The 14,331-nt window shown below is 40.6% G+C and overlaps 1 protein-coding gene across 1 annotated transcript in view; it reads left to right on the top strand.

Annotated features, from left to right (window-relative positions):
* Positions 1-378: 378 nt before the first annotated feature.
* The window catches only part of LOC107303024 (keratin, type I cytoskeletal 17-like), a 24,668-nt gene continuing 10,715 nt past the window's right edge, over positions 379-14,331 (top strand). The window contains exons 1-5 of the mRNA XM_015832204.2: positions 379-618; positions 5,350-5,478; positions 7,136-7,218; positions 9,077-9,233; positions 13,171-13,332. Coding sequence (XP_015687690.2) covers positions 379-618; positions 5,350-5,478; positions 7,136-7,218; positions 9,077-9,233; positions 13,171-13,332 — 771 coding nt within the window. The remainder of the gene's footprint in view (positions 619-5,349; positions 5,479-7,135; positions 7,219-9,076; positions 9,234-13,170; positions 13,333-14,331) is intronic.

The following is a 14,331-nucleotide window of genomic DNA, read 5'->3' as shown; positions in this document are numbered from 1 at the left end:
AGAACAAATTTTGGACTATTTCTTTTCCCTCTATTATCTTTTGAATTATTGTCCTTATTTGGCTTGGAAACTGTAAGGCCAATGTGAACATTCAGTTTGGTGTTATTTTGATGAAGTGGCTGAGATTGAGATCCGATCAGAGGATTTTGCAATGGCACGGCAAACTAGCCTCAAGGAGGGGGGGGAAGGGATGAACGACCTTGGGCTTCGTTTCCAAAACAAACTCTTTTCTTCATGTTATCTTGCGGTACAACCAGACAGTCCAGTAAGGGGAAGGCTAAAGATTAGTTTTGCCCTTAACTTGCCTATATAAGGAGACTCTCAAAGATTTACTTTGCTTTCACTCTTCCAATTTGCACTGCTTCTGCAGGTGAAACCATGCCTACGACTTTTTCCAGCCACAGCATGTCCTCTGGAAGCATCCAGGGACCCAGAGGAAGACGCCTGCTTGCCTTAGGCAGGCCTCAGGCAGTGCCAAGTATCCACAGGGTTATCAGAGACAAGACTAGGCTGTCATATGGTGATGGGCAGGGATTTATGGACACAAATATTCTGGACATGAATGAAAAGGGTACCATGAAAAATCTGAATGACCGTCTGGCTGCCTACCTAGACAAAGTAAGTAATCAGATAATGTTTACCTAATGGCAAAGTCAGAGAAAAAAATAATACTATAAAGATATGTCAATCTTTGTCTTTCGGACATTTTTGTGGAATATGGGAGAATAACGATATAAGACTGATACTTGACAAGGAAGGTGCTTGTTAAGTGATAAACCTTTCAGCATTTTTTTCTGGTAGGAAGATTCATATAGGACCATGTCCAGTTGCTCAGTGGCAAAAGAAAGATGTTGATAAACGTTTAGATAAATTATTAGCTCATATCCCTTTCCCCTCTCCAACAAAGACAATGTTTGATAGAAAATTACAGAAGAGCATGATTTGAGAAGATAAGAGGAAGAAAAGAATAGAATCAAAAGACAATATTTTTTCTGTTTTTATCATTAGTGCTCTATCTGTTCATGACTTTCAAGCATGCCGGTGAATACCCAGGGATTAATCTTGCAAAGCTGAGTAAGGGTCAAGATTTTTTGAATGCACTTTATTTAGTATTATACTTTAAAACAAAATATAAAGTACCTGATCTACACTGGGACCCTGAGAAGTGTTTTTTTTTTAATCTTGAAGCATCCTGATCTGCTTTATTTAATGGTTTTATTTATTGAGGAGACTTATTTTTATATGTTATTGGGGGGGAGGAATATAACCCTGGGCAGCTCACAACATAAAAAGAAAAAAGAAAACAGTAATATTAACAGTACAATCATATTTCATGGTGCTCTAAGACAACACTCCCCCATACATATGCTATCAAAGTAAAACCTTCTATCTTCCATTAGAAAACCTCATCCTTGTGTGAAATAGGTTTCACAGTGCAACAGAGGTATTTCAGAACACAGCACAGTGATAATTATTTGAGCTCATGGATTAAAAATAAATAAATGCATTTCTATAACTGGTTATATTCTGTATTCTATTTATTTTTGTGGAAAAAATGCTTTAGTTATGGAAGATTTATTTTCTTGCTTTATATTGCAATGTCAGAAAGTTATAACTGAGACATTGAATTCAAATGATTTGGAAGTTAGCATAGGAAATGATTAATTGCAGGTTATTTGCAATGATCAGTCATTGTTCTTTTAAATGGCTTGATACCCCATCTTTTTGGGAATGGGAGTGGGATAGGCAAGGTATAATTTTCCCTCAACTCCATATGTTTGGTATCACAGAAACATGGTTTGATTGCAATGTGTCATTAGTATGACAACACCCAGGATGGAATTGTCTTCTCACCGTGAAGATGATATTCCTTGTCTACACAAATTAGAATCTCTTGTTTTACTCTTCTAAAATGTCTGTTTTTATCTCTAACTTGACATTTCTCTCAATTTATGAGCCTCTTTAAGAGCTATAATTCTAAACAAGGGTTTAGAAGACAATAATTAACTCAGAATGTTTAACAGAGAAATCAGGATTTTTGAATCCTCCAGTGCAGAAACAACTGAATAGGTTATAATCCACCTTCTCAGTATGAGAACATGGAATCATATTTGCAAGGACAAATTAAAATGACTTTTCTTTTCAGACTTTAGACATAACAAGACATAGCAGAGCAGAACAGAAATGGTTCCAATTCTTTCCATGGCAATAACCATGTGATTAGCCAAGAGCAGTACAGGTAATCCCCGAGTTGCGAACATTCGCTTAGCAAACGTTTGAAATTACGCAATAAGCAAGCTCTAGTGCTTACAAGCAATCCAGAAATTACAAATGTTGCTGCACCATGGCAGTTGTTCACCCTTATGAGCAACCACAGTGGTACTGCAACATTAACCTTGGTTATTCCCTCCCTCCCCACCCTTGCCTCGGGTCTCCCTAAGCACTAGGCCTTCAATACTCACCCTGCAAAGATCGAGATCCTTTGCTTTCTTGGCTGCTCCAGGCCTTTGGTGTGTTCTCAGAAAATGGAGGCCTAAAGTAATGCAAGATCACATGAGATCATTGGGGTGAGATCTCACGCTACTGATCTCGCATGATCTCATGGTACTTTAGGCCTGTTTTCTGCAATAGAGAACGGAACCGAAGCCGGGAAACACTTCCGCATGCCTCCGAAGGCTGGATCCGGGCACCGGAGGTTTTTTCTAGACCACTGCCACCAGGAACTGAGGTCACTGATGCTTCCGCGGCCCTCTGGAGGCTGGATCTGGCTGCCAGAGGGCGATGCAAGTGTCCCCTGGCCTCACTTCTGGGCAGCAGCGGCCTGGAAAAGGCCTCAGAAGCCCGAATCTGGTCTCTGGAGGTATGCGTAAATATCCTCCAGTCTCAGATCTGGGCAGCAGCAGCCTGGAAAAAGCCTCCAATGCCCGGTTCCAGCCTCCGGATCTTTTCAAGGTGAGTCTGGTGCGGCATGAAGGGAGGGGGAAGCATGAAGTATCTTAGTGGGTCTGTTCCATTACTAGACCCTCCATGGCCTTCCCACCCTAAGATGCCTCATGTTCACTTAACGAGCGTGCGTCTTAATGAGCAAGGGAGGAATCTTGTTCGAGGTACGAGTTTCACTCCCTCGAGTTTTCATGTTACAAATGGAATGGGCAGGCTCCATTAAACTCGTAACTCGAGGACTACCTGTATTAAACAATTTTCATTCATTTAAATACAATACATATGCAACTGTGCAAATAAGCTTCCAAAAACTTTCCCTCATCTAGTGCCCGCTAGAGATTTTCAGACTATATCTCTAAGTTCCCAATCATTTAGGAAATGTCCTAGTGCAGAGGCTTTCAACCGGTGGTACGCATACCACTTGGGGTACTTTGCCACACAGCAGGTGGTACGCGATTGCTAGCCAAGTGTAGCAAGGGAAGGGAATGAGCCGAAGCGAGCCAAGCCTGAGGGAGAGGCAGCTGCAGCTGCAGGACTGTCTGGGCTCCGCAGAAGCCCCAGGAGCCGGCAGGGCTCCAGCTGACTGGCTCCAGCTGATTGGCGCTTCCGGAAGCAGCTCAGAGCTGGTGGTGAACTGAAGAAAAAGAGGGGGGGGGGAGAGGAGAGGCTATAAAAAACATGGTTTGGGTGAGGGAAGGGGAAAAAAGACAACAGAAAAGGTTTAATCCCTTTAAACAAATGTAATTAGTTTTACCCCCTTTAATTGAATCTGTCTGTGGCTTTTAGAAAGTTTTATTTGAAGGTAAACTGGCTTAATTTAAAGCTAAAGCTTTTTGCAATTGCCAGGAGCCTTTCAGTCTAGGATTGCAACATTGTGATCCGTTTCAAGCCTGAGGCAGCTTAAAGAGAAAAAAAACGGAGTTTGTGTTTCTTTATTTTCTTGCTTTGCACTTGATTCCTGTGTCTTTAAGGGTATAGGAAAGGATTGGGGGGGAGTGCATTCTTACTACACTGTGGAAGAGCTCAGAAGAGCCAACCAGCTAGCTCAAGAGTCTATAAACTTAGCAACTTTAAGATCTGTGGACTTCAACTCCCAGAATTCCTCAACCAGCCATGAGGGCTGAGGAATTCTGGGAGTTGAAGTCCACAAGTCTTAAAAGTGCCAAGTTTGAAGACCCCTGAACTAGCTGGTAGTAGTGCATATTAATAAACATGGATAAATTCACCATACATTTGTCAGTGGAAAGGGAAAGTGATTCAGCAGAGGAACAGCCACCGAAGAAATTAAAACTGGCACTTTTTTTCTTTTTTTCTACAGTTTGTAGTATTTTATTACATTATAGAATAAAATACAAAAGTACAAAAGCAAATAGTAGAACACAGTGGGGAGGAAAAAGGGGGGAAAAGTGAGGGGGAGAAGGGAAAAAGAACAGACTTCCTCTGTTGCAGTAGGAAGCATTGACATTGAACCTCAACTTTTTACTTTTCCATAATATTATAAATAGCCATTTCTATAACAACAAATAAATCTAATCAGTAAAACCCAAAATCCCCCCCTTTTTTTAGTCATCAAGTTTTTGACACCTTGCTAAGCATTGATGGTACTCAAATATTGTCATGTCCTAAAAGTAGTACAAACTGTGAAAAGGTTGAAAAGCCCTGTGTGGATTCTGCCAATATAACTTTTGAAGACATCTAGTTTTCATGCTTCACTATTCTGTTTCCTCTGTTGATTTTAAAAATGCTGAAGTATTCCCATTATCATTCTTTCTACATCCAAATTTCGGACTGGAACCAGCCTAGGCTTGCTCAGCAGGTAAGTGCAGGATTGAGGTGTCTTTCTCTTACTTTCTCCCTCCTTCTCTGTAGCCTGTATTCCTATCAATCTGACTAAAGCCATTTCCCCATTGAGGACTTCCAATGTCCTCTAACATCACACAGACATTGCTGGAGAAAATAAAGCCTGTTCTCCTTACAGCTATAGCAAACAACAGTATTTAAATGACTTGAGGGACGATGCTATGTAGTGAGGCCAAGTACCTATGTCAATTCTAAGAATGTATAGTCTATTAAAGGTGTGATCAAGAAAGGCAGGAATTGCAGGAGGAAGGAGGGGCTGATTTTCTTCTGCCCTTAATTCAGTCTTTCAAATCTAATTATTGACGTTGACCATATGAGTGAAGAATTCTGAAAGTTTGAGGGTACCAGTTAGGGAAGTCAATCAATTATTCATTCAAGTCTGTCTATAAATCTGTCTATGTATCTATTTATCTAGCTCCAAAACTGACAGTAGTCCCTTCTAATGATGATACTTAAAGCCAAAGCACATCTAATGGTTTTAGGATTCTGCGAGCTGTTTTTTATTCTGATAAAAATTAAAATTTCATTTTCTTTTCTTTAAAACAGGTGCTGTCCCTTGAGAAATCTAACATGCAATTGGAGCAGAACATCCAAGAGTTTTACACAAAACAAACATCAACTGGTACCCATGATATGAGTGCCTATTTCAATGCCATGATCCAAATGAAGTCCGAGGTATTATGTTGAAATGGTTTTCTCTTTTTTTAGACATAGGCTATATTAGTGACATGAAACAGGACTGTCTCGAGATATTTTGTTTTTGAGGAAGAGGTCAAAGTGATGCCTCCCCATTGTATATACAGAAGTTGAACAGATTATATTTTATTTTACATCAGTCATGCTATTTTGTCCTGCACTGAAGCTGAAGGTGGAAACTTCAGGGCAAAGAACTAGCCATGTGGCATGTGAAGTTATATCAGTTTCTGGCCCTCAACAATTGCTTTTTGAGTTGGTGGCTTTATTTATCTCACAAAATTACTTGCAGTGTCATAAAGTTGTGCTCAGACGAAAGTACTAACATTCCTGATTTCAGGCGATAACAACAGACAGTTTGAGATTGGAATAAGATAAACAAGCCATTGATTCCTAGAAATGTTCCCACACATAAAATATTAGACTCTCTACCTCACACCCGGCTTAAGTCTAGGAAACCAATTTGGGATAACATATCACAGTCTTATGATCTAGATGAAGAATTGTGATCAAAATGGGCGATTTTAATAACTACAGCCAAATAGGTCACGTAGTTCCAACAAAATTACTCCCAGGAATACAGTTGCCCTGAAAAATATGGGGCCACCAGAACAGAATCAGGACAGGCCATACCAAGATTAAGGCAAAGGTCTTTAAGTGGGGAATTGCTGAGAGTCAGCAATGTGAATGTGGTGCACCAGAACAAATGATAATTCATAAACTTTGAGAATGTCCCTCCAGGAGATTTCAAAGCACCTGGAATGATCTCATCACAGCCACACCAGAAGCAGTTAGATGGTTAGCTTCCTTAGATATTGAGCTATAATATCTACTGTATGCTGTTGCAACTCTGTGGTACCATATTATAGCAATTTTATCATGGTTTTATCCTAATTTAATATTTGATCTTATCAATTGTATTATCCACTCACTTTACATACATGTATATACTTGTATGTATGTATATATATGTATGTGTATGTGTATGTGTATGTGTATGTGTATCTCTCTCTCTCTCTCTCTCTCTCTCTCTCTCTCTCTCTCTCTCTCTCTCTCTCTCTCTCTCTCTCTCTCTCTCTCTCTGTCTCTCTCTCTCTCTCTCTCTCTCTCTCAATATATAGCCTAATGACTCAGCAGTTAAAGAAGCTGAACTTATCAGGCCAGGTTCAAGAATTAAGTGCTACACGACAAGCTGAGCACCTTTTATTTGTCCCAACTCTTGCAAACCTAGCAGTTTGAAAGCATGCAAATGCGAGTAGATAAATAGGTACCACTTCAGTGGGGAAGTAACAGCATTCCATGCATCTCAGTGTATAGTCATGCTGGCCACATGACCACGGATGTTTGGACAATGCTGGCTCCCTCAGCAAAAACTGGAGCACTGTCCCGTAGAGTTGGACACAACCGTACATGGGAAACCTTTACCTTTACTTCTATGGTGGTATAATCTTATATTTGTATTTGTATGTATAATGTGTTTTATTAGTGTTATATATCAGTGATTGCATGACCTTTATAGATACCATATCCAAAATAAATTAAACAAATTTTGTACACTTATTTAACAATTTCCTTGTTAAATGGTGTTCTCTATGATGATGTTTTGAACTTTACCCCCCCCTTTTTTTTTTTTTGGTAGATTCAGAAGGAGACTTTGAAAAATGCTGGACTGCTCTTACAGATTGATAATGCCAGACTTGCTGCTGATGATTTCAGGGTGAAGTAAGTTTAGTTAACTGATGTCCTTTACTTTTTCATCACACACATAACCATATTTGTCTTACAGTTGGTTTTCTTACTTTTTTTAAAAAACAAATCCACGTACCTGTGTTTTTATTTGTTGGCCTCCTGACATGATGCAAATATTAAATATTTTTTAAATCAACAATTTAGATAACAGATATAAGGTAAAAACATGGTTAATTTCCCCCCCTCCGTGTGAGCACCTATTACAGCTAATAACAAGCAAAGCCAGGGCTGTTGGCTATACAGGCTGCAAAAAGGCATTTGTGAAATGATAACTAGATAAGACTTTTTCCTTATTCAATTATCATTTATCATTGATGGTGACATACTTTTCTACCAACTCATAGACTAGCTAATATGAATAATGTGATCTTAAAGAAAATTTTAATATTGAAAAGATATCACCAACAGGAAAGAATTAAAATTAAGATGACTCACTCAAATTACTGATCAGAATTTTATGTAGGGATGCTCATATTTTAATCTGGTCTACATTTTAAAGCAAATCAGCCAGTTTCACACCTCTTTTATATGTAGATCATAATACAGTTATCCTTGGGATTCAGCACTGTATATACTTTTCAGAAAAAAAATACCAAGGGAAGATGTACAAAAGTGTGTATTTGAGATTAAAATGCATAAATCAGATAAGGGTGTGCTTAAGCACGCAGGTGGTCCTAAGTGCCATGTTGGGACTTCATATCCTTTTAATTCTAGTATGTTCATAAATGGAGGACCAGAGCCTTCCATGGCTGGCTTGCAAGATATAATACTAAACTGTCTGTAACTGAGTGAAATGGTGCATCATAGGGCAAAACCTTTTCAATCAAGGTAACTCAAAGGGACTAATTTATAGAATGTATCCAGAATCTGGGATCCATGACTCACATGGAATTGAAACTTGTCAATTTTATAAAGCATTTTATGACATAATGCAAAATGTCATAAAACATTCTCTATGGTTAACTTCTGATGCTTGACTGTGCTATACAGTTCAACATGAGCTACTTTCAAAGTATCTGAATATCTCCCTGTATTTTTAAGAACTTTTCAAGTATATTAAAATTGCTGAAGGTATTGAGGAATCTGATAAGGAAATGTCTCTAAAATGATGACCCAATGGTCAGACAGTCTAGTATTAAATATAATTCACTCAAAAACTTTTAATTTGTAAATCTACTCAATTATTTAAAGCAATTTTTGTTCCAATCCAATTCTTCAGTTTTTTGAAGACTGTTTGAGAAAAATAATAGCTAATACATTTCTGTTAATGCTTTCCTTTTCCTTTCTCTTTCTTTTTGTTGGCTTTTGAGAGCAGCTAATATTGATTGGATATCCAAACCAGAACTAAATATGGCATTATATTTATAATTGTTAGAAAATCTTGATTTCTGCATGTTCTATGAACATCTAACTAGACCCGTTTAACATGATTGATTACAAATTGGACTTATGAAGACTTTATATATCCTATAGCTTTCTTCCTATAAAGATGGCCCTAGAAAAAAATATTGTACGGTATGAAGAAACAGTTACAAAAACTGAAATATGCTTTAAGCTTGGGAAACAGAGAAAGAATGAGAAAGACGCTCAGAATGGCAATAAGATTTAATCTTCCTTGTCTATTTAATTGTCCCTAGATCGAATATCATCTGAAGTCAAGCCAAGAGAGATTAACTAGAGGAGATCTGGGTAGGACCATTGTTTTTAGCTCAAAGACCTAGATACTTGCCCCAACAGTGACTGGTGACTCAAGCATTTGATGTTCTCAGTTATGTAGCCATCAAGAGCCATGGCTAGAAATGTGCTGTGTGGACTCTTTTGCTTTTTGTAGACTGGAATCTGAGGTAGCCATGCGCCTGTCTTTGGAAGGAGACCTTGGGGGATTGCGAAAGGCCCTAGAAGAATTGAATGCAAGTCGAGCTAGCTTGCAGGTACAAGCTGACAATCTCCAAGAGGAGTTGGCCTGTCTCAAAAGAAACCACAAGGAGGTAAGAATGGATATACCTGTGTGAAAAATGTGCCCATGATATTAAACATACAAGTTAAATAATACACTTCCTAGATCAATGTTACCACACAGTCTTTAATAGAAGAACTTTGCAATTACATGTCTACTGGAAAACAAATGTTTATCATGTTGTTTCCTTTTGTTAGGCTATCTGAGTTTGGAATCTAAGTAAAAAGAAACATAAGTTAAAAGAATCTTTTTTTTTCTAATGGGCCTACACAAAGTTCCAATTCGAAGGAGAAAAAATGCTAGGTGATGCCCTTTGGAGGTTACCCCAATATAATAGATCTGAAGTTGAAGTCATCAGACCAGTCATACCCTCCCAACAGTTAGCAGCCCCAGCCATCACGAGAGGGCAAGGGAAACTCACTTTGCAGATGCCGGATGAATTGCTTACAGCAGGGCTTTTCAACCAGTGGTACGGGTACCACCTGTGGTACATTGGCACCTGGCAGGTGGTACGTGACCATCCTAGAAAAGTGGCAGTGGGGAAGGGGAATGAGCTGAACCGGTGGCAGCACCGCACAAGCCTGAGTGAGAGATGGCTGGAGCTGCAGGGCTGTCAGGGCTCAGCAGAAGCACCAGGATCAGCGCCAGGCTCCAGCTGGAGCTCGGCGCTGATCCTGGCACTTCTGCTGAGCCCAGAAGAACCCCCATCAGCTGGAATGTTGCAGCATCACCAGGGTCTTGTAATTTACATTCAGATGCTTGGTAACTGATTCATATTTATGACAATCACATTGTCCCAGGGTCATGTGAAGTGATCAAAACCTGCTGCAACCACCCAGCAGACGGGGGGTGGGGGTGGGGGAATAAAAACCAAACAACCCCCCACCCCATCCCCGCTGCCAATCCTCTACAGAAATGCTCAGAACAATGAAAACCTTGGACAGGAGGAAGAGCGTGGCCGGCCGGGCAGGCAGGTGTCTTGCTTGGCTGTAACTTGGGGGGCACTTTTTCAGTGCCATTGTAACTTCGAATAGTCACTAAGTGAATTGTTGTAAGTTGAGGACTACCTGTACTTTATCACTTTTTTCCTTTTTTTTTTTGGTCATCAAGTTTTTGACACCTTGCTAGGTGACTGGTGGTACTCGGATGTTGCCATATCCTAAAAGTGGCACAATGGGTGAAAAGGTTGAAAAGCCCTGGCTTACAGCATTAAAAGTGGCATTAGAAAAAGACAAGTGGTTCAAAGCCCATAAAGCTGACTACATTTTACGTGATGGCCTGGATTTGGTGTGGGCCAAACTGTACATCCCAGAAAACCAACAGATCATGGTCCTGCAGAAAAGCCACGACTCAAAAATGGCGGGACACTTTTGTGAGAGGTCAATTCTGGTGGCCATCACTGAAAAAACACATTGAAACCTACATGACCAGCTGCCCTATCTGTGCATCAGCTAAAAGGCACCTGGGGAAGACCCCAGGTCTCTTCCAAGCAGTGGGAAAGCCCCAAGTGCCCTGGAAGGATATTTCTGTGGATTTTATAGTGGAACTGCTGGAAAGCTCAGGAAATACAGTAATTTGGGTGATAATGGACCTTTTCTCTAAACAAATACATGTGGGCCATGCTCTAAAACAGGGCTTTTCAACCTTTTCACCCATTGTGCCACTTTTAGGATATGGCAACATCCGAGTACCACCAGTCACCTAGCAAGGTGTCAAAAACTTGATGACCAAAAAAAAAAAAAGGAAAAAAGTGATAAAGTACAGGTAGTCCTCGACTTACAACAATTCACTTAGTGACTGTTCGAAGTTACAATGGCACTGAAAAAGTGCCCCCCAAGTTACAGCCAAGCAAGACACCTGCCTGCCCACCCGGCCATGCTCTTCCTCCTATCCGAGGTTTTCATTGTTGTGAGCATTTCTGTAGAGGATTGGCAGCGGGGATGGGGTGGGGGGTTGTTTGGTTTTTATTCCCCCCCCCCGTCTGCTGGGTGGTTGCAGCAGGGTTTGATCACTTCACATGACCCTGGGACTCTGTGATTGTCATAAATATGAATCAGTTGCCAAGTATCTGAATGTAAATTACAAGACCCTGGAGATGCTGCAACATTCCAGCTGATGGGGGTTCTTCTGGGCTCAACAGAAGTGCCAGGATCAGCACCGAGCTCCAGCTGGAGCCTGGCGCTGATCCTGGTGCTTCTGCTGAGCCCTGACAGCCCTGCAGCTCCAGCCATCTCTCACTCAGGCTTGTGCGGTGCTGCCACCGGTTCAGCTCATTCCCCTTCCCCACTACCACTTTTCTAGGATGGTCATGTACCACCTGCCAGGTGCCAATGTACCATAGGTGGTACCTGTACCACTGGTTGAAAAGCCCTGCTCTAAAATTCCCTCAGCACGCACTTTGGCCAAGCTGTTTGTGCAACACTTGTATCGACTTATGGAGCCCCAGAATGCATCATTTCAGATTGCAAAATTTCAATTTATTTTGCAATTTTGGCAGGAATTCCTAAAATTACTTGGCATAGCCCATGGGCTTAGCCCCTCCCATCATCCTCAGATGAATGGGGGTATGTGTGAAAATATGAATGGCACCCTGGAGCAGTACCTAAGATGCTATTAACTACCAATAGGACAATTGGGCTGATCTCCACCCTTTTGTGGAGATGGCCTGCAATAACTCAGTGCATAGCAGCACTAGTTTCACCCCCTTTAAAATCATATCTGGGCAGGACATTGTAGCTATGCTCGAATACTCCAAACCAAACCACAAACCACATCACTGGCTGAATGGATTGCCCAACTACACAGTATTTGGCCCCTTTTTCACTGTAGCCTATAGAAACCGGCAATCATTTCTCCCCTACACCCTGCAACAAAACTGCCATCTACTCCCATTTTGATTGAAAGTGAGCAACACTTTGAAGTTAAGGAGATTTTAGAGTCTCGTAAACACAAAGGAAAAATCCAATACAGGGAAGGACTTTCCTCTTTCGGAGAAGAATGGGTAGATGCTCAGTATGTCCAAGCCCCAAAACTCCTTCAAAGGTTTCACAACAAATATCCAGATAAACCCCACTGAAAACTAACTAATTCTATGTTTTCTCTCCCTTTTTCCTGCAGGACTGATGTCCCTGTTAAGGGGGGGGGGGCAAAACCTATCACTTCAGCCAAATGAAGTCAAGGGCTTTTTTTTTTATAAATGTTTAATTTGGGGCAGGTTTGACAGCCAATTTCATTTCCAGACGGTATAGAAGTTTTGCAGCTTAAGCATGCGATGTGAAGATGCCCATAGCAGAATTACATAGTTTATATTTCAGTTGCATGTGGCAGCTGGAGTCAACTTCATGATCCAGGGAAAAGATGCTGTCCTTTAAAGCATTTCAGTCTGCTGTTTGTGTTTCCCCCATCCCCAGTTCCTGAAGCATCTAGGAATCAAATTCAAAATGCTCTAGAACCTCTGTATAATCCTGATTTTTCTTTCTATTTTGTTTTGCTTGCTTTACTTTCACTTCCCTGCTTATCTTCCCATTTTAAATATAATTAAGCATAAAACAAGGCATGTTGCTGACTGGAATGCTGCTGAGGATTGTTTTGTAGAACCACAGAATTATAGAATCCTAGGGTTGGAGGGATCTTGGAGGTTTTCTGTCCAGGGCAGGAAGCCTTAGGCCATCCCAGACAAATGACTATCTGATGGAATGTGATCTGGATTCCCAGGAGAAAGAGAATACACATTCCTTCACGGTATCCAGTCTTTGAAACCCTTCAGTGATGAAGCAGGAAGTGACTCCAGGACTCCAATGCAACTTTGTTTTTTTTTTTTGCAGGGCCCACCTATGACAATTTTTTTTAATTTCATGTAATTAATATTTTGTTGTGGCATTGCTGGTTGCCGTATATTGCCATCCAGCTCTTTCCTTGATGATATTTGACTGGTTTCCTATACATCTGAACTTTTTTTCATGCCATAGGAGGTGGCTTCTCTCCAGGGGCATCTAGGGGGCACTGTCAATGTGGAGGTTGACTCCATGCCTGGCACTGATTTACAAAAAGTCCTGGGTGAGGTCCGTGACCAGTATGAGGGTGTCATGGAGAAGAACCGCCAGGAAGCTGAAGCTTTGCATCAATCCCAGGTGAGGAAAGGTTTGGCAAAGTAAAATACTGAAATGTCTCTCCCCTTCCAGGAGAGGGAGGATGCAAACATTAAGTGAGCTTATATATGTCTGTAGGAGCTAGAAAGAGCATGATATAAAAATAGAAGAAATTTGTTTTGGCTGAATTCTCATATCATAGGAACATGTCTTTCATTCTCAAGTATTTCCCTTCTCTGATATAGTAAAGACTTTTTATTTATACCATTTGTTAGGCCTTCACCCTAAATACTTTCATTTCCTCCTCTTTATGTTGTTACTTTTACACTACCACGTGAAAAGTGTCCTCAGAAAGAGGGCATACGGTTGATAGAAATAAGGGAAAATATAAGTTTCTGTTTTTCCTCTTAAGCATATATGTTTATGCTTATAATGCATGCACAATTTCCTCTGATGCAAGATGTGAGGAGGTAGGAATGAGATTTTGGATGATACTGCTATGTACTATGTAATGGTCCAGCTGATATCTGTCAGGTCCAAAAAAGCCAAGTATAACATGTGGAATGACTTCTGAATAGTTTTTTTTATTGTTATTCACTTACAAATAGAATCTTGTCAGACTAAAGCAATTATCTGCATAACTATAGATATATTCTGTGAATAGCTAGGGACAGTCCACACTTTCCCTCTTCTTGCCTGCCAGATATTCCAAGTTCTGCTGTCTTTGCTTTCTGGGAAAATGCCTGTCCCTCCCGGGACTCCAGAATACATTCCACCTCACACTCTATTCAGCCAGTTGCCTTCAGGTATAACTAAGATGTGGTCTCATTGCCCAAACACTGTCTGTGTTTAGGTATATTGAATGGAAGGAGAAGCTATGCTGTCTTGCTTCAACAGTAGTGTGCCTAGACATCATGGAGACCACATAGACCCTTGTGTGTAATACTTCTAGGCACTCTTTCCTTCTACTCAGATTCAAATAGCTATGTCTTTTTAAAAGAAGCATAGAGGCTGAGGCTGAGGCTGAGGCTGAGGCTGAGG

Source organism: Protobothrops mucrosquamatus, unplaced genomic scaffold, assembly GCF_001527695.2.
Source record: "Protobothrops mucrosquamatus isolate PMUCROS unplaced genomic scaffold, P.Mucros_1.0 scaffold1, whole genome shotgun sequence".
Classification (NCBI taxonomy): Eukaryota; Metazoa; Chordata; class Lepidosauria; order Squamata; family Viperidae; genus Protobothrops; species Protobothrops mucrosquamatus.
This window is presented reverse-complemented; position numbering and strand designations above follow the sequence as displayed.